Source organism: Chaetura pelagica, unplaced genomic scaffold (genome assembly GCF_000747805.2).
Source record: "Chaetura pelagica isolate M959 unplaced genomic scaffold, ChaPel_1.0 scaffold430, whole genome shotgun sequence".
Taxonomy (NCBI): domain Eukaryota; kingdom Metazoa; phylum Chordata; class Aves; order Apodiformes; family Apodidae; genus Chaetura; species Chaetura pelagica.
The window spans coordinates 1,238,109-1,264,692 of record NW_009952159.1 but is presented as its reverse complement, the minus strand read 5'-3'; the positions used below and the strand labels follow the sequence as shown (position 1 = coordinate 1,264,692).

Below are 26,584 nucleotides of genomic sequence, written 5' to 3'. Positions count from 1 at the left end.
TGCTTATTTTCCCATTTGAAACAAAAAGTCTGTCATGATCACTGTAAATACAGTTAAGCTGTAAAGCAGATCTTCATATTTGTTGTAAATGCTAATGCTATAAAGATGGTTTGCTTTTATTTTGAAGAGAGTGAATGAAACATTCATGCTCACCAGCAGCTTTCTGGTTGTTCTTTTTGTTTTCATTTTTTATTCTACTAGAGGGAAAATTCTATTGTTTCAGCATTGCTTTGTGTCTGGATGTCATGTTCCTCTGGTCACGTGCTGAACTGCTAATTCTTCTCTGAGACAAATTGCTGAAAACATTGGCTATGTTTGAGGTTACAAGAATTCTCTCTATATAGTGACAGAATTGATTTTTTCTTTTTCTTTTTTTGGCTCTGTTGCTAATGGCAACTCATCCTAATCCCAAACTGTGCTGTGATTTATGGGGAGTGCGTTGCTCGCTGTGTGCTGCTGGCTGGAAATGTCTTTCTGTGTGTGTTGCTAGAGGGACATTGTTCAGACAAGAGGTGAAGGTGTTTCATGGCTTGAGAAAGTTGTTGTGGGTTGTGCTGAAGGGGCTGGAGCACAAGTTTTAGGAGCAGCTGAGGGAGCTGGGGGTGTCCAGCCTGGAGCAAAGGAGGCTGAGGGGAGACCTGCTGGCTCTGCAGCTGCTGAGAGGAGGTTGGAGCCAGGGGGGTCGGGCTCTGCTCCCCAGGAACAAGGGACAGGACAAGAGGGAACGGCCTCAAGTTGTGCCAGGGGAGGTTGAGGTTGGATCTGGGGAACAATTTCTCCCTGGCAAGGGTTGTCAGGCCCTGGCCCAGGCTGCCCAGGGCAGGGGGGGAGTCCCCATCCCTGGAGGGGTTTCCAAGCCCTGGAGATGGTGCTGAGGGACATGGGGCAGGGGTGGCCTTGACAGTTGGGTTTATTGTTGGACTGGATGATCTTAAAAGTCTTTTCCAACCACAACTGTTTTATTATTAGAACATCTAAAATGGTGAATAAAATATTAGTTCAATAACATACTTAAAAGTGAAATTTGGGAGAAAGTTGCTTTCTCATTTTGGATAGGTTTATGGAACAGAAACTTCTGATCAGTTGGAAGCTTGTGCTGATAAAAATAACAAGTATTTCCTGTTTAAATTCCAATTTGCTTGTGGTTTTGCACTATCACACCATCTATTTTTCATAGATGTTAATATTTTAGTTCAAATTGGCTAACTTCTACTGAGTGTGTTTCATGTCCAGTATTAAAAATCTTGTGTTACAAATGTTTCCAAGATGTATTTTATGCCTGTTACAGAGAAACCTAAACTTGCACCCACAGTGGCAGTTGGGATTGACCTCTAGATGTCCTGGTTAAAACGGTGACTTTGTAACACATTGTATGGGGAAGCTGTAGATTGTGAACTATTGTGAGTAAGCACAATACTCTTTAAAATATAAATGTGCTTTTTTAGGGAGAGCTCTTTTTTAAGCAGCAAGACATCATTACGTGTGAGAACTCCTCTAAGGTCAAGAAATTCCAAGTTAGGCTGTCTGGATTTTGTGTTTCAAAGCAAGATCTTGTTTATCTGCTGTCTGCGGGCGTGGAAGGCTAAATAGGTTTTTTACTCCTTTGAATTGAGTGGGGTTAGGAGAACAGTAGTGCCTGGATTGCCAAAAATTCATTTGTTTAAACCTGTCTGCTAATGCAGTGACTGAAGGTAATAACAGAGCTGAAAGTCTTGAATTTTGTGGTGGTCTGAGTGGCAGTCCCCGCACTAACAGCTTAGAAGGGCTTCCATCCACAGGAGAGAATGGAAGTTGTTGGCTTTTCCTGTATTTACTATAAAACTGTTTCATAGCAAGATAGTTGGGAGAAACTCAGGCTTGTAAGCATGCTGCACTCATTGCTTGTGCAGGAGCTTCACACTTCCCTGGAATAATGGAATCGTGGAATCCTCAGGGTTGGAAGGGACCTCTGGAGATCATTTAGTCCCACTCCCCTGCTGAAGCAGGATCACCCAGAGCACATCCCCCAGGGCTGCATCTAGGGGCTGGAATATCTGCAGAGAAGGGGACTCCACACCCTCCCTGGGCAGCCTGTCCCAGGCCTCTGTCACCCTCCCAGGCAAGAAGTTTTCCCTCCTCTTTCAGTGGCACTTCCCATGTTCCAGCTTGTGCCCGTTGCCCCTCGTCCTGTCCCTGGGCACTGCTGAGCAGAGTCTGGCTCCATCCTCCCTGCACCCCCCCTGAGCTACTGCCAGGCATTAAGAAGGTCTCCCCTCAGCCTTCTTTTCTCCAGGCTGAGCAGTCCCAGCTCTCCCAGCCTTTCCTCATCAGGGAGATGCTCCAACCCCCCAGTTATCTTTGTTGCCCTCCCCTGGACTCTCTCCAGCAGTTCCCTGTTTCTCTCTGGATCCAAATTAGAATAAGCTTCTCCTGAATCCAGAAGAATTATGCTGATGCAGACCTATAGCTGTGGTTTAGGAACAGTTTTGCTTTGTCAAGGATGGGGCCCAGTGTTAGCAGAGCAGAGGCAGGTCATTACTAGCTCTACCTCCCTTCTAGGTTTTTCTGATTCCTCTGGGATCAATACATAAAAATTGTTTTTTCCATTTCAGAGAGATGCTTGAGGGGAGGGCAAGAGGATGATCTAGATCTGAAAATTGTGTGTAGTAAAACAACTAGAGATGAATGCCAGTGGGAAAGGCAGGAGTCTGCTTTTGACACAAAGATACTGTGCATGATTTTGAATCCCTGATTTAGGAGGATCATTGTTAGTCAGCTTGCTTTATGCAGATTTATGTTGCAAGCAGATTTTTTGCAAATTGATTTAAATAGTTTCTCCTTTAATACCTCTTTTTACATTCAGGAGGATTTTTCTCTAGTTCATCTTAATTGAGAAAAAGTGGGTATTTGAAGAGTAAACTTTCCAAAGGACAAATTGTAGCAAAGCTGCCTGAAATGATTAGTTTTAGTAGCAGGAAAAGTGTTTTTCTAATTGTAGCATCAAGGTAGTAGTTGGATGTAGTTGGTGAGTTACTGTAAATCCTCTGTGTAGCAGAAAATGAATAGAAAGATGTCACAGGACTCCACAGGGTGGTAAAATGTTCCACAGTAGGTGAATCAACAAGAGATTGCTGTGTATCATAGAATCACAGAATCATATGGTTCTTGCCTAGTACATGGCTTAGAAAGAAGTGGTGATTTAGGAAGAAATTCTTCACTATGTGAGTGGTGAGACACTGGCCCATGTTACCCAGGAATATTGTGGCTGTCCCCTCCCTGGAAGTGTTCAGGGACAGGTTGGATGGAGCTTGGAGCAACCTTCTCTAGTGAGAGGTGTCCCTGCCCATGCAGGGGGGTTGGAACTAGATATCTTTAAGGTCCCTTTCAACCCAAACCAGTCTGGGATTCTATAATTCTGTGAAAAGGATGAGGTGGGTATTGTAGCTTTTATTTGCTTGGGGGAAACCACTGTTGAAAAGCAGTGAGAATTGTTACCACAAGGAATTTATAGAGCAGAGAAGAGCTCTGATATGTTATGGACTGTTTGAACTGTCAGTTAATATCTTTGTGCAGGAACTTCTGAAGCTGTATCCAGAAGAGCAGGTTATTTTAAGCTAAAACCTAAAGAGGAAACAGTACAAAGAATATGTGTATTAAAATAAAATTAAAAAAAAGTCTACTGGATTGTTTTTATTCTTTTATACTTGCCTGAGAACTGGACAAGTACACTGAGGAAGGTAGAAAAGCTGAAGAATGACTTGCCAAGGAGCTGCAAGAACAGTGCCCTGCAGAGAGGTTAGCTGAACTTCTTGACTCAGCAAATGAAGGAGTTTCTTAATGTTACAAATACGTGTACTTTAAGAGTTGCTAAGATGTCCTTAGCACAACTGCTGAGAGCAGGCAGACCTCCAGTTGATTCACAAGCAGGAAATGTCACCTGCTCTTTGTGGTGGGTCATAGAGCTTCATTGTGGGTAAAAGTTTAGGCTGTGAGTGACCTCATGAGGATGGTTTCAAGTTTGTTCTTCTGGCTTGTGTACTTTCAGAGCTGATGGGAGCTTGGTCTACCCAGCAGTGATTGGGTTAGTGGGATCTTGTTAAAAGTGTTGGCCTGGAGGACACGTTCACACTGCGTTAAGATGCTTGTGGCATAAGAATTGCAAATTGTCCATACTTGCTGTGGGAGGAAGGCTGTTATGAGTCCTGTCAGACTTGTCGCAGCTTGGGCTTCTGTGACCACAAATTGACTTCAGTTCCTCAGAGTGGGCTGTCATGAGAGCAGAATTCAGCTTGTTGGTGGGGAGAATCTCCTGGGAAGCAGCTAGGAAAGGGACATTGGCCTGGATTGATGATTTTATCTCAGGTTTTCTAAGGAAGACTTCCAGAAAGATGAGGAGCAAACCACCCTGTTGTGTGGGAAGAGCAGAGATTTCAGCAGAAGCCCCAGGAGACTGACCAAGGAGCTAAAGGATAGCACACAAGTGAGGAGTGGAGGAGTTATTAAAGCTTTGCTTGGCTGCTGCAGGACAGTATCAGTTGGTGAAGGAGATGAAGAGTAATAAAAGAATCATAGAATCATAGAATGCCAGGCTGGAAGGGACCTCAAGGACCATCTGGTCCAACTTCCCTAGGTTCTACTCTAGTTGATATGAGGTTGCTCAGCACCTTGTCAAGCTGAGACTTCAAACTGCCCAGTGTGGGGGAACCCACCACTTCCCTTGGAAGACTGTTCCAATGTTTGACTGTCCTCCTGGGGAAACATTTACCTCTTGTGTCCAATGGGAATCTCCCCAGGAGCAACTCATGCCCATGATCCCTTGTCTTTTCCATGTGACTCCTTGTAAATAGGGTGCTGTGAGAATAGTGCAGCAAGAATATTGAGAGGCAGCAGAACAGGCAGTGTAGTGATGGCTTCTAGGGAAAAGGCTGCAGCACTCAACACTTATTTTTGTCTCTCAGGCCTTCCAGGCAAAATCTTTACCTTGACTTACATCCATGTAAATGCATCATTTGGAAAGATACTTCTCTAATACCAATGTTGATGAACACATTTCTGTATGACCTGGGGGGAAAATTGCACATAAGTGTCTCCATACGGAAGGGCATGGATGATGATTTTATATGAGACAGCAAGTTTAGCTGGAGATTAGACGAATAAAACCAGTCCAAAATCTGAGCAGCAAAACTGTGTTTGGACAGTGCTATTGAATGCTGATCAGGGTACAGTAACTTATTATAGAATTCATTAAATATGTGGTACGAATTCTTCAGCATGAAAGGCAGTACAAGTGCTGATCTTATTCAAACCTGACATGGAATAGGAAGTGTATCCACTGAGGGATTCAGACTTTTGCTCCTTGATGAAAATGCTCGTGAATTGTTTTTTTTCTTTATCAGATAAATTGGCAAGATAACAGTGTGCATCTAGAATAATCACTGTTCTAGGAAGAGAATCTGTTTCATTCAGATGACATAAAATCATTGAACAAAAGAGAGTTTGTTATTTTTGAAACTGAACATAAAGGCTGTTGTTTGCTGTAATGTGGCATCTGGTGATTATTTTTTTTTAGTTGGAGTGGTAGAAAAGAAAGAGCTTTGTGGTGGTAGAGAGCACGGTCTTGAAACAAATGGAAATGACTTTCCACTTGCTTACTACTTCTTGATTTCTTCAGTTGCCTTTTTGTGAGAGCAAACAAATCCAGGCTGGGGGGAAAATGGCCAGAGAGCAGTCCTGAGGAAAAGGACTTCTGGGTAAGAGGAGATGAGAAGCTGGACGTGAGCCACCAGTGAGTGCTGGAGCCCAGAGGGGCAATTTTGTCCTGGGCTGCATCACAAGAAGTGAGGCCAGCAGGGCCAGTGAGAGGATTCTGGGGCTCTGCTCTGCTGAGACCCCCCTGGAGTGTTGTGTCCAGCTCTGGAGCCCTCAGCACAGGAGAGACATGGAGCTGTTGGAGAGGGGCCAGAGGAGGCCCTGGAGATGCTGGGAGGGCTGGAGCAGCTCTGCTCTGGAGCCAGGCTGGGAGAGTTGGAGAAGGGAAGGCTTCAGGAAGACCTGAGACCACCTTCCAGTACCTTAAAGGGCAGTGATAGGTAATGATTTTAAACTGTAAGAGAGGAGATTTAAGTTAGACATCAGGGTAGGAAGGCACTGGAACAGGTTGCCCAGGGAGGCTGTGGCTGCCCCCTCCTTGGAGGTGTTGAAGGGCAGGTTGGATGGGGCTTGTGCAGCCTGGTCTGATGGGAGGTGTCCCTGCTCATGGCAGGGGGGTTGGAACGTGATGATCTTTAAGGTCCCTTCCAGCCTTCACCATTCTGTGACACAAATGTATGCTGGTATCATTTCAGTTGTTTAACAGTCCAGAATTCACTCTGTAAAGCCACTTACCTCACTCCTGCTGGACTGGTTTGGGGTTTCTGTTTTACAGTAGTTGTAACTTTGAAAATGCAACTTCCATGAAGTTTTTTGCCATTACCTCTGCCTGGGTGGTGAGGAGAAGAAGGGTCACTACCTTCTGCTGCTTTTTATTTTTCCCTGCTCCTGTCATGTTTGAACTTCACATAAACCTGAGAAAGCTGAGAGAGCTCCCCAGCTGTTTGCCAGACACTTTTGTTGAATCATGAAGCTGACAGTGATTTTTTTTAGATGCTATAGTCACTGAAATAGTTCTGTTTCTGTATAAGTGAGGCTACTGGATTTTCTATGTTTAGAAGGGTTTTACTTGGAAAAAGGCAAGCCAGGCTTTTGTGTAATTATGTGATCTCCCCCCATCTACAAAAGTCTCTGAATTTGAAGATGTGGGTACTTTTTGATGAGAATTGCTTCTGATAGTTCTGCCTCCATTGGATGAGGTGTTTTGAAGTGCCTCTTTGAAGTGGCATGCTGCTTGCTCTTTTCTTTGAAGAACCACACGAGCACTTACCTGGTGGAAGGGAACCAACAGGAGACCCCGTCTTCTTAGAAGTAGATTTTTAATTCTAATAACCTGCTTTGTTGTGCTCTGGCTGCTGCTATGGCTTCTTAAGTCTATATATGGGTAACTTAACAATTCAGTGCTTTTCTGTCAAGTAGTTTATCCTTCAGACACTCAGAATTTCAAAATGCTTTGGTAGTGGTAATTCTGTTTAGTGTAAACAGAAAAAAGCAAAAAGGAGCTTGTTACGTGCAGTGTTGGAGAGTCTCATCAAGATGAATAATTTCTGTAGCTGAATTATTGCTCCAGGTATGTTGTCTTTGTCTCTGCTGGACAAGGAAGGGGAATATTAATGCATTCTGTGGCTGCATATTCGGGTGTTCCTCAAGTACCTAATTAGGCATGCAGCTGTTAGAGGGCTGTTATCTCAGCATTTACTGGCAGCCACTGGCCTAAGCTGAGCTGTGGTGATGATTTCTGTTAGCTGAAGTACTTCTGAATTCACTTGTGCCATTCCTAGTGACACACCTGTCCCTAAATTAAACACCAGGTAAAAGCACTTGTTGATTGATAGAATCATAGAATGGTTTGGGTTGGAAGGAACCTTCAAGATCATCTAGTTCCAAGCACCTTCCATGGGCAGGGACACCTCCCAGCAGCCCAGGCTGCTCCAAGCCCCATCCAACCTGCCTTTCAACACTGCCAGGGATGGGGCAGCCACAGCTTCTCTGGGCAACCTGGGCCAGGCTCTCCCCACCCTCCCCCAAAATAATTTCCTCTTAATGTCTAACCTGAATCTCCCCTCTTCCAGCTTAAAACCCTTCCCTGTCATCCCATCACTACATACCCTTGTCCCAAGCCCCTCCCCAGCTTTCCTGGAGCCCTTTCAGGCACTGGAAGGTGCTCTCAGGTCTCCCTGGAGCCTTCTCTTCTCCAGGCTGAACTCCCAGCCTGACTCTCTCATCCTGTCTTCATAGGAGAGGTGCTCCAGGATCTGCTCCATGATATTAGTTCCTTATGGCGCATTTTCATGTTACTGGGGAAAGTGGGATGAGGCATTAGGATAAAATGCTGAATTAAGCCTCTGAACAGGAATATCTACATTCTTAAAAAAATCCTGTTTTCCTACAAGAGAGGAAAATGTTTTGGCCTCCTCCCTTCCCCCAAGTATTTCAGGATTGCTTCCCTTTTGATTCTGTAGTGGCAGCTGGAATTACAAAGAATGCTTTAATTCAGCTATGACCATATCAAATGCAACTACCCATCTCTGCACCATTAGCTGCTGTTCCTTTGAAGTGTTAAAATGTTCCTTCTGGTGTGCTCTTACCTTTTGCTTACACACCCTGTGCTTTCAGTGAGGTTTCCCTCAGCACCACAGGACAGTGCAGGGGAGTTGGCTACTTGGGGTGGTTGCAGTTGGTGCAGCAGTTTTCAGGCTGCTTCTCCAGCAGTCACCTCCTGGGCACTGCTGCTGGCTCTGACAGCTTCTCTTGACTGGCTCCTAACGGGGGAGAACTTAAACCTTTTCTCTTCAAGAGACTGAGCAGGGAGCAATTCTTCAACAGATGTTTAGAGAGCAGCTATACAGCTGCTAGCCTGGAATGACAGGTAGAGGATGGCATAGCAGGAACACAAGGTGGGCCAAGGGCTCTGCCTAAGATGTGGAATTGTGAGCAGTTATGGTGTTTGGAACATCAACGGGAGCAACTACCCCTGGCACAACAGAGGTCTCAACCCAGACAGAGGTTGCTGCTGTCCAGGTCTTGGGCTGTAAGGTATCTGATGCCTCTCCCTGGGTCAGCATCATCTCCCCTGTGGGAAATCTGCTCTGATAAAGTTGCCACCAAGTAAAGGAACTGTGGAAGAGAGTGAACAGGTAGTATTAGAGACAGGTCAAGGTCACTGGAGAGTCCCTCCTGCAGGAAAAAAGCATCCATGTGCTGAGCTGACTTGATATCCTGGAAGGTTTGTTGTTGTTTTTTTTCTGAGAGATTAGATCTAGGTTGCTGCAAAACAACTACAAAGGCTCATCCAACCTGGGGACTGTTAACCCTGTGTTATTACCTAAGGTGCTACCAGAGGTGACCTTGAATACATAGAGAGTGATGGTAGAACTCTGGGGACAAGTGTGAAGGGCAGAAGGGCCTTGGACATGTTCTTAGTCATTCCTGTTGAAGGTGAAGAGCTTGGGCAGGAGTGGATACACCCAGCAGGCCGGTGTCTCACTGTGCAGCTGATGTTCCAGACAGACCTTTGGATCTTAAAAATGTGAGAGCCTTGTTGAAACAAGGATTGCTGAGGAGGGATGGGATCCATCTGGCAAAGTGGGGCACAAGCACCTTTGCCAACAGCTAGATTTAGAGAGGAAGGCTGTAGTTAACATGACCTGAAGCAAAGGCATGGGATCTAATGAAGGAGTGTCTGGGGGACAGTGTCCTGGAAGAGGCTCTCCCCACTATGCCTGGGGATCTGTCACAGGTACATGAGCCTGGACAGCTGGGAGACAAAGAGGAGGAGTTGGAAATGCCTGTGCAGTTGCAGAGCTGTGAGTTTACTGGGACTCCAGGGATGTGGTGAGTTAGTTCATGTTCTCTCATCTTTGAAAAGTTATGGCAGGCAGGAGAGGTTCCTGATGGCTGGAAAAAGGCAAATGCTTCTGCCCATTTTCAAACTGCTGAAAGGAGGATCTGGGGCAACAACAGGCCCATCAGCTTTACCTTGGTTCCTGGGCAGATTATGGAGCAAAAACTCCTAGAAGCCATTTCCAAGGCTTCTTTTCCAATAAGCCATTTCCTGACGGGGCAGGAAGGTGATCAGGATCAGCCAGCATGGACTTCCAAGGACAAATTGTGCCTGATTGCCTCTGTGGTCACAGTGTGGGCAAAGTGACAGCAGTGTGTGTTGTAGGTGTTGACTTCAGTAAGGGCTTTGACACAGTCTCCTGCAGTACCTTTATAGCCACGTGTGGGCAGATAATTGGCCAATAAAGTGGGTGGAAAATTGGCTGAACTTCCCACCTCTGTAGTGGTGGACAGCAGAACAAAGTCCAGCTGGCAGCTAGGTGTCCCTCAGAGGCTGATAGTGTTTAATGGCTAATAAGAACCTGTATGATGGGATGGAACATGCTCTCAGCAAGTTCATGAAGGATGGGAGAGTGGGGGAAGAGTGGGGGAGAAGGGCTGACAGGCTAGAGGCAGGACTGTGTGACACATGGGGAGAAATGGGCTGGCAGGAACCTCGGGCTGGTCAAAAAAGGCAGATGCCAAGTCCTGCCCTTGGGACACTCCAGCCTTGAGCAAGAAGCCAGGCTGGGGCAGCCAGCTGGAAATTTCAATGCCATCTTGTACATAAATATTTCAAGTGTGTGTAGTTCCTTATCAGGGTTTCTCCCCTGTGGCTCATGCATTAGGATTTATTTCCATTGCTTAGAATAAATACATCTTATCCCTGTAAAAGGCATCCTGGATCTGTTTGTCAGTCAAGGGAGGCAGGGAATTGATATCTTAACACTATATTAACTGGCCCTGTGCAGGTTTTTTCTTCAAAGCTAGATTGGGAGTTTTTTTCCTAAGAGACTGTACTTGTACAAGTATCCACTGTTAGATGGGTGGTTTTTAGGTTGTTCAGCAGTGATTTTGGCTTCTCTCTTCTCTGAATGGGACAAAGAGAAGGAACAAAGCCAGCAATGCAATTCTTCTTCAAGACATAATACTGACTTTAGAATATTCTGGGGTTGCCTATCTTTTTTGTTCTTTGCCCCCTTCTTCCTTTCTTTGCCCCCTTTCCAAAAGAGAGCTGGCTTTAATATTATTAGGAAATTTTGGGGTTGAATGTATCCTTTCCTCTTTAAAAAGAAAACCAATGTAGCTGTGGTTTGAACATCATTGCACACTTTGTATGCTACCAGGAGATGTTGTGAGCAGAAGTTGCAAAGTTATGATTTTCTGCTGGCACGTGTTCTAGATGTCAGACTTATTCTTGATCTGCTTTCTGGGAAGTTGCAAATTCTTTGGTATTTCATAATTCACTGATTCACCTCCTTGAGTGTTGGTGGATTGAGTCAGTTTAAAATAAGTTGCAATGTGCTCTACACTTGCTCAGTAAATTTATTCCAATAATTTTTGATGGAGTGAATTAGTTTTGAAACTGAATTTCAAAATTGCCTTCATTGCCTTAGTACCCCATAAAATGAAAACAATGGGAAATCTTTTACTTTTCCACTTTTTCCCCATTCCTGTTGTTGTTGTTGTATTGGGGCTTTTCCAGGTTCATATGATTTTATGATCTACTTTATTGATCTACGTCCCTTCATGTGGGTTTCCCCTTTTGTCAACTTGGGGAGATCAACAGTTAGTAAAGCAAAGAGAAAACATTACTGACTCTACTGTTTGGATTCTGTTAAAAGTACAGTAGCTTGTAATAAAATGATTTAAAATGGTTTTAGAGAGTTACCATCATGTGTGCATGTGTTTTTTTCCCCTTTCATAGAATCATAGAATGGTGAAAGTTGGAAGGGACCTTAAAGACCATCAGGTCCCAACCCCCCTGCATGGGCAGGGACACCTCCCACCAGCCCAGGCTGCACAAGCCTCATCCAACCTGCCCTTGAACAGCTCCAGGGAGGGGGCAGCCACAACCTCCCTGGGCAACCTGTTCCAGTGCCTTCCTGCCCTCATGGGGAAGAATTTCTTCCTCATGTCTGACCTCAATCTCCCCTCTTTCAGTTTAAAACCATCTCCCCTTGTCCTATCACTGCCCTCTCTGTTGAAAATCCCCTCCCCAGCTTTCCTGGAGCCCCTTCAGGCACTGGAAGCTGCTCTAAGTCTCCCTGCAGCCTTCTCTTCTCCAGGCTGAATCTTCCCTCTCAACATCTTGCAGACAAACGGCACCGAAAGTGTCAATTCTGTTGCTCTTTGTTTTGCTGATCTGGGAAATCCAGAAGAGCTGAGCGCATTATTTTCTGATTTGCTGCTCCTTGCTTTTGTTAGTGAAGCAGTTGGGGGCTCTCTTAGGTCAAGGTCACTTAAAACAGGTACATTTCTTTAACGTTTTTAGATGTTTCAGAGATGATACTAATTTGTACATTCTTTATGCTTTCTGTAATTGTATAAATTGTAAGGATTTATTTTTTATTAAAATTTCCAACGAGTTTATCTGAGTGTCCATAGCCAAAAAGCTGCATTCACACCAGCTGCTGATCCTGTGTGAGCTGTACCAGTTTGCCAGTTAATACAACTGGTTTCTGACCATTACACACCATAGGCTTTTGTCAGGACCCATTGCAAATGTGATTTAGGCCCCTGCTTGGCTTGTTGTTGAATTTCTCAGCCTTTAAATGGAAATAAATTCACTTATGCAAATTTACCCCCTTCTTTTATTCAAGAGACCTGTACACAGTGTGTTTGTTGACATTTTTGCATAGCTCTCTAGATCTAGTTACATTGGCTTTTTAATATAGGAAAGAATTAGCTTTTTGATTTTCAGGGTTTCACTGTGTTGAACTGTTTTTGCTATGCAAGTTGTGACTTTCATCCTTAGATTTGTAAGACTAGGTAATCTTGGCAAATACAACATTTATATAACACTAATATGTATTTTGATGATAATACTGGGGCTTTGAGCAGCCTGTTCTAGTGGGAGGTGTCCCTGCCCGTGCGGGGAGTTTGGAACTAAATGAGCTTTAAGTTTCCTTCCAACTCGAACCAGTCTGTGATTCTATGATAATATACTGGTTTTTTCCATTTAAGTGGGAGCTTCATACATTTCCAGCTCAAGTGGACATCCAGTTACCACGTTGAGCCTAACAGTTTCTCCTGTTTGTAGGAAGACTTTTTCAAGTAGTATTCTGCACTGACCTGACCCGTTACTTCACATTGTTAAAGTATATCTGAATATTTCATAGCATCTTTTCATTTTGTTTGTTTTTAATTAATGATAGATAGGAGTGATTTAAATGCCTGACAGTTGCTGGAATTCACATGTGGGAAGTTGCAGTGATAGTGACTGTTTGACACTAGCAAAAATAGTATCGGCAAAGCAAGGATGACAATCAGTGTAGTTTCCTTTCCCTGCTTCTTATGTTGCCACTGTTCTGCAGAGCCCAAGGAGAAGTTAGATCATGTAATCTAATTTTTTTTAATATGACAGATTGTTACATTCATCCAGATACTCTTTGTCACATAAGGACCTATCAATGAAGACTGAAGAATTTCCTACCTCAGCAAACAAAGCACACCTTGGAGTGTGGTATCCCAGCTCAGTGCTCAGTGAGGAATGCAAGGAGGTGATGTAGTTGGATGAATTCCTGCAACACAGCAGAAAAATCTTCACCACCCTCCTCTTCAGAGCTATTTATTAGTTTTTAATCTGAAGGAGAAGTCCTTTCCAACTCCTCATTTAGTCCTAGTCGTCACAATGACCTTAAGAGCGACTGTTGTCTCACCTCACTGCTCTGCTTTTGACCAGATGTGGCCAATTGCTGACAGTTCAGAGCCAGACACCCCTTCTCTGTAGAGCTTCTCTAGCTGTTTGTGCTTCCTAATCCCTCCAGGATTAGGTTCATTCTAGTCACAGGGAGCCTGTAAACCACGGAAGGGGCTGTGGGCAGCAGCGGGTGAGGAAATGCTGTGGGTAGCATCACCCCTCAGTGTGAAATTATCTCTATTGAAACCACTGAAATAACTTCCCTGAGTGTGACTTTTCCTTGGGGTTTGCAGCCCTCTGCCCTGGAAGCAGGCCCTGCTCACACTCTGAATGTCATAGAACAGTTTTTCTTTTAAATGGTGGCTTCTTGTCCTGATGGTGAGTGTACGTTTATTGGTTTTCTCTTTTTTTTTTTTTTGTGAAGATGAAGTCAGGATTTTCCTGCACTGTGAGGACTGTGGCAGGTTTCATACTTACAGGAAAAAATGGTCTTACCTTGGTTATACACACCAAATAATGTTGAATTGATTTGTAGTTCTTTCTCACCCTCTCTTTCAGCTGTCCAAAACTCTCAATGCTTTTGAATTTTTCATAGAGCAAAGGGAATGAACATATTGCATGAATGAACATTTGCAGGATAGGGGTGACATTAGGAATTACTGTCCAGAAACAAGAACTAAGGCATGTTTTTGGGTATGCAGTTCTGCTCTTGCTTGCACTTAATGGTGAATTTGAGAAAAAGATGCACTAGCAGATATGAATATATCCTAGTTTAAAGAAACCCTAAATAATGTTCCTGCTTTCCTGCATACCCACTAATTCACTTCTTAAAGACTCTTCAGTAGCAGTTAGAGAACATTTTAGTATCGTAGGGAACCAAACACTTCCTTGTATGAATGAACTTGAAATTCCATCTCAAATGACAATAAGGTCAAGAATTTCCCAGCTTTGCACATAAAATCAATAGACACACATGAAAGTTTTCATGTTTCCCAAGTTAAGAGCCTATGATGCATTTATTAGCCTTTTTGTTTTTCCTGCTCAAAATAACTTTCTCCTGGGAAATTTGTCTACGTCAGTCTCATATTTTGTCGTGTTTCATGATGTATTTATGGCTGTCATAAAAAGATTCCTGTATTAAACTGTCCTGAGGTTATGAACAGCTTTGTGTGTTTGACTAAGCAGGGGAGATGCAGTCACAAGGCAGCAGAGAACACCAGCTTCAGGGAATGAAGGGGCTGATCCTGCTGCTCTTGCAGCACTTCCCGTTTTTTCCATTCACCAAAACACAGATCAAACACCAATTTGAGCATTGTATACATTGAATTCTGTGCTGTCTTGCCAACTTCTTTTTTTTGTAAAACCCCATTTAAAATTCAGAACAAAATCTAAAACTGCTCTCAAGTGTTTCTGATTTATGGAGCTGCTACTGTACGATGCACTTTTTTTTCATGCTGGAGCCTGGAGTTGTTGCAAGTCTTAGAGTTCTGTTGGTTTTGCAAGTAAATTTGATTTGCATGGTATTTTGTAATTCTACTCTAGGGCCAGTTGATTGCTTTGTTTCTCTTTTCCAGTGTAAACCTTTTCATGTAGAAGGTTTTGAGGGGATATCTTAGGCCTCCAGTTTACCACAATTATTGTTCTGCAATTAGTTTAAGTGGAGTTTGTTTTGTATGGGGGGGGGGGAAACAAACAACCCAGTCTCCTGGTGAAATATACAGCTCCATATCCAGCTTTTGTGTAAACTGAGTATCCTTAACATTTAGATCCTATGATTGTATGTTTAAGTTTTCATGTTTCCCAAGTTAAGAGCCTATGATGCATTTATTAGCCTTTTTGTTTTTCCTGCTCAAAATAACTTTCTCCTGGGAAATTTGTCTACGTCAGTCTCATATTTTGTCGTGTTTCATGATGTATTTATGGCTGTCATAAAAAGATTCCTGTATTAAACTGTCCTGAGGTTATGAACAGCTTTGTGTGTTTGACTAAGCAGGGGAGATGCAGTCACAAGGCAGCAGAGAACACCAGCTTCAGGGAATGAAGGGGCTGATCCTGCTGCTCTTGCAGCACTTCCCGTTTTTTCCATTCACCAAAACACAGATCAAACACCAATTTGAGCATTGTATACATTGAATTCTGTGCTGTCTTGCCAACTTCTTTTTTTTGTAAAACCCCATTTAAAATTCAGAACAAAATCTAAAACTGCTCTCAAGTGTTTCTGATTTATGGAGCTGCTACTGTACGATGCACTTTTTTTTCATGCTGGAGCCTGGAGTTGTTGCAAGTCTTAGAGTTCTGTCGGTTTTGCAAGTAAATTTGATTTGCATGGTATTTTGTAATTCTACTCTAGGGCCAGTTGATTGCTTTGTTTCTCTTTTCCAGTGTAAACCTTTTCATGTAGAAGGTTTTGAGGGGATATCTTAGGCCTCCAGTTTACCACAATTATTGTTCTGCAATTAGTTTAAGTGGAGTTTGTTTTGTATGGGGGGGGGAAACAAACAACCCAGTCTCCTGGTGAAATATACAGCTCCATATCCAGCTTTTGTGTAAACTGAGTATCCTTAACATTTAGATCCTATGATTGTATGTTTTCAAATTAGATGAGCTGAGAATTGGTTGTTTTACAAAGTAGGATCTTAGACCTGTTCATACAGGGGAGTTCCGTGTGACACTGTCGTGCAGCCCTTTGTACCCACCTGAGCTACAGGGGGAGGGATTTAGGAAGGTCATGGTTGGAGTTGGAATCTGGCCAGCTCTTTGGGGCTATCATTAATCTGGAAAGAACTTGAAGCAATCAAGATGTGTTTAGACTTTTGTTTTACATCCTGGGGGGCAGACTGAGCCTGGAACGCCCTGTCAGCGGGTGGATGCTCTTCGTGGGTGAAATGGAGTAGACAGGAGCAGAAAGAGCCTGTTCAGAGCTGCTTTTGTTGGTGCTTATTGAGTTAACCTTCTTATAGGATGTTCCTGAGGTTTTGTTTATTAACATGTCACTGTAATTGTGCAGCTCTATTTAAATAGAATGAGGTTTTCTTTTGCTGGCAGTGTAGCCTTAAGATTAGTAGTTTATAATATAGATTGAAGAAAATTACTTTGCTTAGGCAGTTCAAGAGCTAAAGAGGGCATAGTTTAAGCTATAAAACAAAGAGCCTTGATATATCTGGGTATTTGAACCTTCTTCCTGCTGTAACAGTGGTAGTGTTGGAACCTTGTATGTTAAAATGTGCTGAGGTGGTACATCTGGAGCCCTTACGTGAGAGTAAAGTCCTGATGTAGATGTGGAATGACGTGCTACGATTGGCACCAGTGGAGTTAAGTGGGATATTGCTACGTTAATGGGTAAATCAAACTGTTTGTCTTGTGACTCCAACAAGGAATCTGGTGTGTTCAGTTGCTGTTGAGGAAACATGACTTGGACATGAGCAAACAATGTACATTTGCAGCCCAGGGGCCCATCGCACCCTGAGCTGCATCAAAAGAAGTGTGGCCAGCACGTCAAGGGAGGTGATTCTGCCTCTCTGGTAAAACCTCACCTGGAGTGTTGTGTCCAGCTCTGGAGCCCCTCAGCACAGGAGAGACATGGAGCTGTTGGAGAGGGGCCAGAGAAGGGCCCTGGAGATGCTGGGAGGGCTGGAGCAGCTCTGCTCTGGAGCCAGGCTGGGAGAGTTGGGGTGTTCAGGCTGGAGAAGAGAAGGCTTCAGGGAGACCTGAGAGCAGCTTCCAGTGCCTGAAGGGGCTCCAGGAAAGCTGGGGAAGGACTGTTTACAAGGGTGTGTAGCGATAGGATGAGGGGCAACGGCCTTAAACTAGAGCAGGGGAGATACAGGTTAGATGTTAGGAAGAAATTCTTTACAATGAGAGTGGTAAAGCACTAGAACAGATTGCCCAGAGAGGTGGTGGAGGCCCCATCCCTGGAGACAATGAAGGTCAGGCTTGATGGGGCTCTGAGCAACCTGATCTAGTCATAAAGGTCCCTGTGCACTGCAGGGGGGGCTGGACTAGATGACCTTTAAAAGTCCCTTCCAACCCCACATATTCTATCATTCTGTAACTTTTTCTGAAGAAGAACCAGTAAGTCTGCCTAGATGCATTAAGCCAAATTCTGTTCTGTGCTACCAAATTCTTCCCTAGGCTTTACCAGGGGAAGGTTGATGAGCCTTTAATGAAATAAATGGTATTTACACTGGTAGTCCTGGGAACTGCATTTATTCAATAAAACTCAGAAATTTGGAGACTGCACATGTGAAGTCCTCATGCAGTAGTTGCTAGGCTACTGATACACAGCTGTCAAACAATTTTGCTTTTTTTGTTGCTCATTGAACTATAAAGACTGTCTAGCAGAACATCATTCTAAGGAAATGATTGAATTTGTAATGTTTTGCTCTATATAGTAGTAGATTATTTTGTTGTTTTTTGTTTTCTCTTGCAGAGCGTTCAGTCAGAAAAGAGCTGCAATAGAGAAAGAATATGCACAGGTAGGTTCTGGTATGCTTTTAATCTCTATGACATTGTTCTTTTGAGGTAATTTACTCATTAGCAAACTTGCACCAGCGTAGTGTTTTTCAATTACCTTTTTGTCAATTCCTTAGTATGAAGGTATCTGGAGGAAATTCCAAATGGGGAAGTTTGGCCTGTGCCAGAACTTGGGCCCATTCTGTGTTTTCATGGACATTTTGACTTGAGGAAATTGTTTGGTACAAAAGACATTCTTAACATTTTTATTTCAAATTGTTCTGAAGTCAATCAGCTCTTGGGGGTTTTCTCAGAAGTTGGTGTGAAACTTGAGTAAGAAGTAAAATCAGGTCAATTAGAGGCAGGGGAAATGTGTTCTGGCATAGTCAGTCCAAAATAAATGTACATTCACATTCTTCAGTAAGAGCAGCTTCCCATTCATCTGGAATAAAAGCAGCCAGATTTGGCCTCATGCTTGTGATAGGGAGTGGAATGAATTTTGATTTGTTTGTGAGAAAGGAGAGCGATGGAGTTTTTCCAGTGCCTGAAGGGGCTCCAGGAAAGCTGGGGAGGGGCTTTTCACCAGAGAGGGCAGTGACAGGACAAGGGGTGATGGTTTGAAACTGCAAGAGGGGAGATTGAGGTCAGACATCAGGAAGAAATTCTTCCCCATGAGGGTAGGAAGGCACTGGCCCAGGTTGCCCAGGTTGCCCAGGGAGGTTGTGTTGGATGAGGCTTGTGCAGCCTGGTCTGGTGGGAGGTGTCCCTGCCCATGGCAGGGAGGTTGGAACCTGATGATCTTTAAGGTCCCTTCCAACCCAAACCATTCTCTGATTCTATGATTCTCCCTTGTTCCAAAATTAGAAAACATCTAAGAAGGGGCAGCTGCCTGCTTAATGTACAGGAAAGGCTCTTGAAGCTTAAGTCCAAGTAGGACAGATTAAAAATACATTATTTTAAAATAGATTAAAGGTAGAATAAGATACAAGTGAGGGAGCTCATGCAGCTCCTTCTACAATAAATACAGCTGAAGATGTGGGTGACGTTACAGTTGTTGATGTTGGGGCAGTGACAGAAGTGAAATATGAAAACACAAGCTGTCACTTGGATGTTTCCAAACGTGGTTTGCAGGCTGCCGTGTTTAGCCTCCTTTTAGTCACCAGTGCTGCATCACCAACAAGTATATATAGGACAATATTTTTATGTGGGCTGGACTTTCAGCTGCTGGAGGAGGATTCCTGCATACTTTAGAGCTGCAATGTAGACATTTTCTAGCCCTAGATGTTCTGCATGTGGTCTCAGCCCAAAGCTCAGCTGAAAACACTTAGTAAGTCAAATGAAATTTGTGCTGAATCTGATCCAAATGCTCACAATGTTGCTAGAAGGGTCTGCACTTACTGGTGCTCCAGTTCTTTCATTGTGCAGGAATTTACATTAGCACCATTGATTACATTGGGAGTTGCACTTAATTTGAGTAAATGTAGCAGTGTTTCAATGACAGAATTGATAGATGACTTATTACACTTGGATTAAAAGTATGTGTTCTTTAGTAATGACATTGTAGAGAGTTTAAGTTCAATTCTTGATACATTTATCCATTCTGCACTGGGAATGGTTTTTCTAGAGGCACTTGGAGCACTCGCTGCATTTAGGGAATAGTCTTGATAAGTTGGAAAAACAATTAGATTCTCAGATGCAGAAGGCTCAGTCCTAACAACTGAGGCTTTCAGATACTTCCTTTAAAAAAACCTCCCAACTTTCCAGCAATACAGCTGCATCATTTGAGATTCACTGAATGGCTGCTTAGATGAATGAAGTCTTGTGGAATCGCTTCCTCAGTTTGCTGATAAGTTTACAGTTCAAGGACAATGTTGGATGGTTCTTTTTGGGCCTGTCAAAGGATTTTTGTTTTTGAGATGGTAATAAAATTTCACATAAAGCCTTTTGGTGGGAGAAATTGGGATCAAAATGAATGTGAAGTTGTATTCATCACCAGTGGGAGATTCCTTTTAAAGCGGGTATAAAGGGAACTGGAAATTCTCAGTAGTTAGTTTCTGATAGCAGGATTTCTAAATCTTCTCACTGATTCTGTCCAAATACCTTTTGTCACCTTAGGAAACATGGAATATTCTAACTTATTACTTTTTTTTGGTCAAGTTAAAAAAGCAGATGTGGAAGGGGTGGACTGTGAAAGTGTTTCCCTGAACTGAATCCTTTGTTGGTTTAAAAAACTTGTGTGCTGATGCGCTGCACTTGGGTGCCAGGTTTCTATACACAGAGTGCTTTTGTTTGGAGAACCTGTACAAATGCTAGTGAAAAAACATGGCTCAGTGTTTATAATTTATCCCTCATTACATGGAAAGTGGCCTGATTGTATGTGATGGATTACAGGAGCTATATGGAAATTGCCCTATGTCTTATTTATGGAGGGATTTTTTTACTGACTCTTTTCACCATATTGTACCTGTTGCTGCTGAAGCCTTGCAGAGTTGTTTTTCTGCTTCTTGCCTGCCTCTAGTGGGTTCTTTACTGGCTTTTCTAGGCTGTGCCAGGGAAAACAAAGTGGGAGAAGTATTTGACACATCATCCCTAGTGTTGCAATTCTGCAGTCCTTTCTAGATCTGTTGTGTGAATATGGACTCAACTATTTCCCTTCTCTTTTCAGTGCTGCATTATTTCATACATGCTTAGAGGCTTCCCTTCATATTCAGAATTGGGATTATAGAAAGGTTCTTATTTCCCATTATCTGTATTCCTAGTAATAGCATTTACATTGTAATTTTGAAATATTATATTAGCTATTCTCCTTGATTAATAAGCCAGCTGAAGCCAGTGGTGAGGAATACTCTTGTTAGGTGGAAGCAGAACTTGGTGAATATGTGCTTTTGCTGCTACCTAGTAAAAATCTTCTTTCCACTTAAGAGCAGTCTTTCACATTCTATGCCACATGCTGGGGACACACAGATGACCTCCCTTGTCGTGCTTTGTCATGCTTTGGTTTTGCTTGATGTTTAGTGATGGTAGTTTCAGAGTAAAATGTAACTCCAGGCAATCAACATGGTCCATCTCTTTGACTCTGCAAGTAACCTCAAAGAGCTGGAGCTGGGAAACCTGCTACTCCTGGCACTGCATGCTAATTAGTTGCTGACTAGTACCTCAACTGAGGGCATTGGTAACAGAAGAAATGTAGAAGAGTCCATTCTGTGAGCTACATGAGAGCTTTGAAGAAGTTTCTGTTCAAATTTTAATAAAAGGCATTAATTGTTATGATTTTTTTTCTGTATTTTTTTTTTTTTTCTGGGGGTTTAATTAAAATGGAAGAGATGTGCATGTTCAGTATAAAGAACTCTCTTATCTGTGATCTGGAGAGAGCAGACAGGTCACTTGGTGTTGATTGCTGCTTCTGCTGCAATGAGCAACTTGATACACTGAAAACATTTTATAATATTGAGGAAATTAAAGGGAGTGTAGTTTATATCTGCCCATTCCTGTGGGTGCCTGTGACTGAAGTGCAAGTGTAGCTTTTGGTGGTGTTTATAGCAATGACAATAATCAGGAAAGGAGCCATAAAATAAGATGAAGTGAAAGCCAAATAAAAAAGGAACCTGTCAGAGCAGCTGATGGAGGAAAAGGGGGCAGGTGGAGGAGAGGAGCAGTAAAGGCAAGAGGGAAGGTGAAGGTAACAGGTAGTATGATTGGCTTTACCAGCTTCCCTCACCCTGTCACTGTCTCTCCAGGCTTGAGAAAGCACTTCTTTCAGGACATCAGAATAGGTGAATACCTCTTTTCTAGAAAATTACAGTATTCCAATAGTAATTATGGTGTATATCTCGTGTGTGTGTGTATATATACATTATATAGAAAGCTTATCTATATGTATGATTTATTTTATAGATCTAAAGAATATCAATGGATTGAGGTGCCCAAATAGTTGCTTGGGATTTTTTCCTTGCTGTGTTGGTTTTCCAGTGTTTAAATACAGAAGATAGAAGCTGACTGTTTCTTTGACCATTTTTTTACAAGGCTGCTTGCCTGAAGATGTAGTGGCCTTTAAAGCAATATTTCAGTGGATTAACATTCTGAGGGTTAAAATCAGAGCTTTCCTCTCATGTCTTATTAACTGCTGGGGCTAATTCTTTACTTGACTGTTCTTTATCAGGCAGTCCAACACTTTCCACTCATTAGCTGATCCATCCTGTACTATGAAGACTGGAAAAGTGATAATATTTCCCTAGTAAGAAATTAGAGAAATTTAGTCAGTGTAATATGGGTCTTTTTGATAGAATAGGAACTAGATCCCTGATCTTCTAAATGCTATTAATTAAAAAAAAATACCACAAAACCAACACAAAACAGAAACCTTTGTCAATTAATGCAACTTCTGCTTTAGCAATACAATTCCAATAATTTTTGTTCTTTTGCCTTGTAAAATGCTTTGAGGTTCATAGAGGAGGAGCCCTGTACAAGTATTCATGAAGTACCTGTGAACGAAAGAAAGAGATGAGCTGTGCTTCAGTAGATCACAGACAGCTTTCTTGAAAATCAATTGCTCTTCTTGCAGTAAAAGTAGAATCTTTCAAGAAAGAGAAGTGGTAGGTAAAGTACTTATCTATTGAAAATATATTGCCTTCTGGCAATGTTGCAGCATCAACTGTAAGAGCTGGAGAATGGCAAACACTCCAGAGGACCAGCAGGGTCTCTGAGGTTTGGGAAAGGTGCTGAGTAGCTCTGTAAAGGCACATGTTCCAGCACTGAAGACAAGTCACAGAATCACATGCTGGTTTGGATTGGAAGGGATCCTGGAGATCACCTACATCCAACCCCCCTGCATGGGCAGGGACACCTCCCAGCAGCCCAGGCTGCTCCAAGCCCCATCCAACCTGCCCTTCAACACTGCCAGGGATGGGGCAGCCACAGCTTCCCTGGGCAACCTGGGCCAGGCTCTCCCCACCCTCACAGCCCAGAATTTCTCCCTCCCATCTCAGCTCCAGCTCCCTCTGCCAGCTGGAAACCCTTCCCCCTGCTCCCATCCCTCCCTGCCCTTGTCCCAAGCCCCTCCCCAGCTTTCCTGGAGCCCCTTCAGGCACTGGAAGCTGCTCTCAGGTCTCCCTGAAGCCTTCTCTTCTCCAGGCTGAACACCCCAACTCTCCCAGCCTGGCTCCAGAGCAGAGCTGCTCCAGCCCTCCCATCATCTTTGTGGCCTCCTCTGGACATGACTCCTGTGCTGATTCAGAAATCCCACATGGCAGAACAACTGCATCTTGGCAAAAACACCCTTATGACAGGTTTGGAACAGAAAAAAATCAGGGTGAAACGAAGACTTCCCTCTGACTCAGCAGCTGCCAAACCCCTGGGGGCGTCACTTAAGTGAGGTACCTGCTTCAAAACCCAATAAGCAGCTTTGTGTTAGTTCATTCCCAACAGAATGGTTGAGGTTTTTTTTCAGCCCCAGGGATACAGAAGGTTACTGTGGCCCTGCAGGGAGCAGGAAGAAATTGTAGACTTTAAGGGTGGGTCCCTGCCTTGGGGACAAACAAAAAGCAGCTGTAGGTTGGTGGATCAAGTAGCCTGTTTAGTTCACCAATGAACTTAAATTACTTGTTTCTTCCTTTGAGGATGATACGAGATTTACTGTTATGGTAAATCTCTCTCTAGAGTATTTTAGTCATATTTTAGCCATTTGTTTTTGCTTTATGGCTGCAATCAATGACTTCTGTAATCATGCAGTAACTTAAAAAATATATGTAGCTTTTGGGAGGGTGGGGAAGGTGTGTTCTTAAGACTTAAACATGCTTTATCTTTTAGGGAATTGAAAGCTTTGACTTCTGTACTCCAGGTCGTGTGAGGAGGGGTTTAGTTGGTAATTAGCACACATACAGAAGCAGGTTTTTTGTCTTAGGCTTATCTCTGGAAGAAACTTGGCTGTCATTCCAGAGTTTCTCTGCAGAGAAACTTCCGCTCATAGTAAATGAGTAGACAATGTTGAAATTTCCATACTGGGTAGTGAGATGAATGGTTGCTGGATGTGGATGTACTTGATAGCAGTTACTGTGGAAGACAGCAAATTGCTTTGAAATCCTTCTATGTATTTATTATATTTTCAAACTTTCTGTAGGAAACATTAGTACAAATTCAGAGGGAGAACTTTTTCCATTGATGATCTCACTGTGTGTTTGCAGCTTTATCCTTGCTATCTGATTGGAAAGACAATTCTAAAAAAAAACCTCTTTAATTTTGAGTTCTATTTATCTAATCTTGAGTTCTTCAGTATCTTTACTATTTCAAGTGTCTTTAGAAAACCACATCCAGACTGGCTGTGTGAAGTGATCTAGAGGCTGGAGATGATCCATGTGCATTACTCAGATGTCTGTAGGTCTGAGGTTTTATCAGGACTATGGTGCAGCAGTTCAATAATTTTTCAGTTGTTCTTTTACTGGATATGAAAAAACACATTTTTGTCCTCCATTGCTGGGCATGTTCTCCCAAGCCAGAGCTGTGGCTTCACCATCAGAGCCTGGAGGGAGACTTTCTGCATGGCCTTTCCCCAGCTTCAGTTGTTTCCCCAGCTTCAGTTGTTTCCTCTAGTGGTACCTCTGACTTAGGAGAGTTCATTTCCTACCTGTACACAGATAAGAGCTACTGAAATCTTATATAATCCAGCATCTGAATTGAGTTTTCTGCCTTTCCCTTTGTAGGAATTTATATAGGAAAAATCAGCAGACCCATTGAAGCTTTTTGTGTGACTTTATTTTGGATGTTACTCCCTTCAGCCTTGTTGGCACAACTAGTTGGGGGAGGGGGAAAAGCTGTATCCAAGAAAACTCCAAATCCAAATGCAAAAATGCCAGAGCCTTTTAGGCCTATTTCTGCACTGAGTGATATTCCCTCATGTATCCTTAGGGACTGGGAGGCTCCTCTGTTTCTCCCTCTTCAGAATCTTGCTCTGCTTGATCTCATCTGTCAGAGAAAACCACGTCAGGCAGGTTGGTTTGTAAACACTCTGTGCTTCTTTCTGAAGACTCCTTCCTGCTCTGGGAATATAAATGGAAAAACCTGAGAAGGTTTCTGAAAAGGGAAAAAAAAGGTGGAAAAAAAGTCCATGCTTTTATTAACACTAGAAATGAGGGAGGATGTAGGGTCTTCTCAAGTATCCAGTGCCTTCTGGGAGATGATAGAATGGTTTGGGTTGGAAAGGAACTTAATGATCCTCTAGTTCCAGCCCCCCTGTATGGGCAGGGAAACCTCCCACCAGACCAGGTTGCTCCAAGCCCTGTCCAACCTGCCTTTCAGCACTGCCAGGGATGGGGCAGCCACAGCATCTCTGGGCAACTTGTTCCAGTGTTTCATCACCCTCGCAGTGAATAATTTCCTCCTAATGTCTCATTTGGATCTCCCCTCTTCCAGTTTAAATCCATTCCCCCTTGTCTTATCACATCATACTCTTGTACAGAGTCCTTTCCCAGCTTTCTTGTGGGCCCCCATCAGGAACTGGAAGGTGCTGTAACGTCTCCCCAGAGCCTTCTCTGATGAGGTCTTTGGGTGACATCCATGTCACCACTCTCACTTGAAGAACAGGACAACCTGCCAGAGTTCTCATTCTCCCCCTTCCTGCTCCAGTATTCCTTCCTGTGGGAATCTCTTAACTCCTGAAGCACTTTACTACATGCATAGTTGATGTAAGCCTGAAGAACTGTCTGAGAACACATTTTGTTTGAACTTTCCTCATTTACCAAGCAACTCAGACTCTTTTTTTGTGACTTTTTTGTCCTCTTGTCCCCTTTGCTGTTTTTTGCTGTCTTTTGTTGATGAAAGGAAGGAATACTAAGAGGGCCTTGTGCAGGTGCTTGGAAAACTCAACTGAACATGGTTGAGATCAATGATTCTTTTGACATTTGTGTTTTGAAGTCTTAGTTAATGGTATCTAATGTTGTTTTAAATTAAAATTTCATTAGGTACTAGAACAAATGCTTCATGAAATTGTGTTGTGTCTGCCTCATTAATGCATAATAGATGAGCAGGCTTCACATACTGACCTATGACTGCATTAGCTGTGACACAGTGAGATATCAATCAAGGGGAAAAAAATGTTGGGAAATGTTCAGGACTGATTTTCATGGAGATCTAAACTGTTCTATATTTGCAAAAAGTAGAAAATTGTTGGCCCAAGCCCTTATTAAATAGTGTTTATATGAGAAAGAACATCTTCATATACATTTAGATGTGAGGCCAGCAGGGCCAGGGAGGGGATTCTGCCCCTCTACTCTGCTCTGACGAGACACTCCCTGTAGTATTGCGTCCAGCTCTGGAGCCCTCAGCACAGGAGAGACATGGAGCTGTTGGAGACGGTCCAGAGAAGGGCCCTGGAGATGCTGGGTGGGCTGGAGCAGCTCTGCTCTGGAGCCAGGCTGGGAGAGTTGGGGTGTTCAGCCTGGAGAAGAGAAGGCTTCAGGGAGACCTGAGAGCAGCTTCCAGTGCCTGAAGGGGCTCCAGGAAAGCTGGGGAGGGGCTTGGGAGGGCTCCAGGAAACCTGGGGTAGGGCTTCTTGCATGGGGGTGTGGTGGGAGGACAAGGGGCAATGGTTTGAAGCTTAAAGGGGGGAGATTCAGGTTGGACATGAGGGAGAAATTCTTTGCTGTGTGGGTGGTGAGAGCCTGGCCCAGTTTGCCCAGAGAAGCTGTGGCTGCCCCATCCCTGGCAGTGTTGAAGGGCAGGTTGGATGAGGCTTGTGCAGCCTGGGCTGGTGGGAGGTGTCCCTGCTCATGTCAGAGAGGTTGGAACCTGATGATCTTTAAGGTCCCTTCCAACCTTCACCATTCTGTG

General features: G+C 43.4%; 1 protein-coding gene across 1 annotated transcript in view; it reads left to right on the top strand.

Annotated features, from left to right (window-relative positions):
* Positions 1–26,584, top strand: part of FCHSD2 (FCH and double SH3 domains 2) — a 212,918-nt gene that overhangs the window by 19,937 nt on the left and 166,397 nt on the right. The window contains 1 exon segment of the mRNA XM_010007193.1: positions 17,742–17,787. Coding sequence (XP_010005495.1) covers positions 17,742–17,787 — 46 coding nt within the window.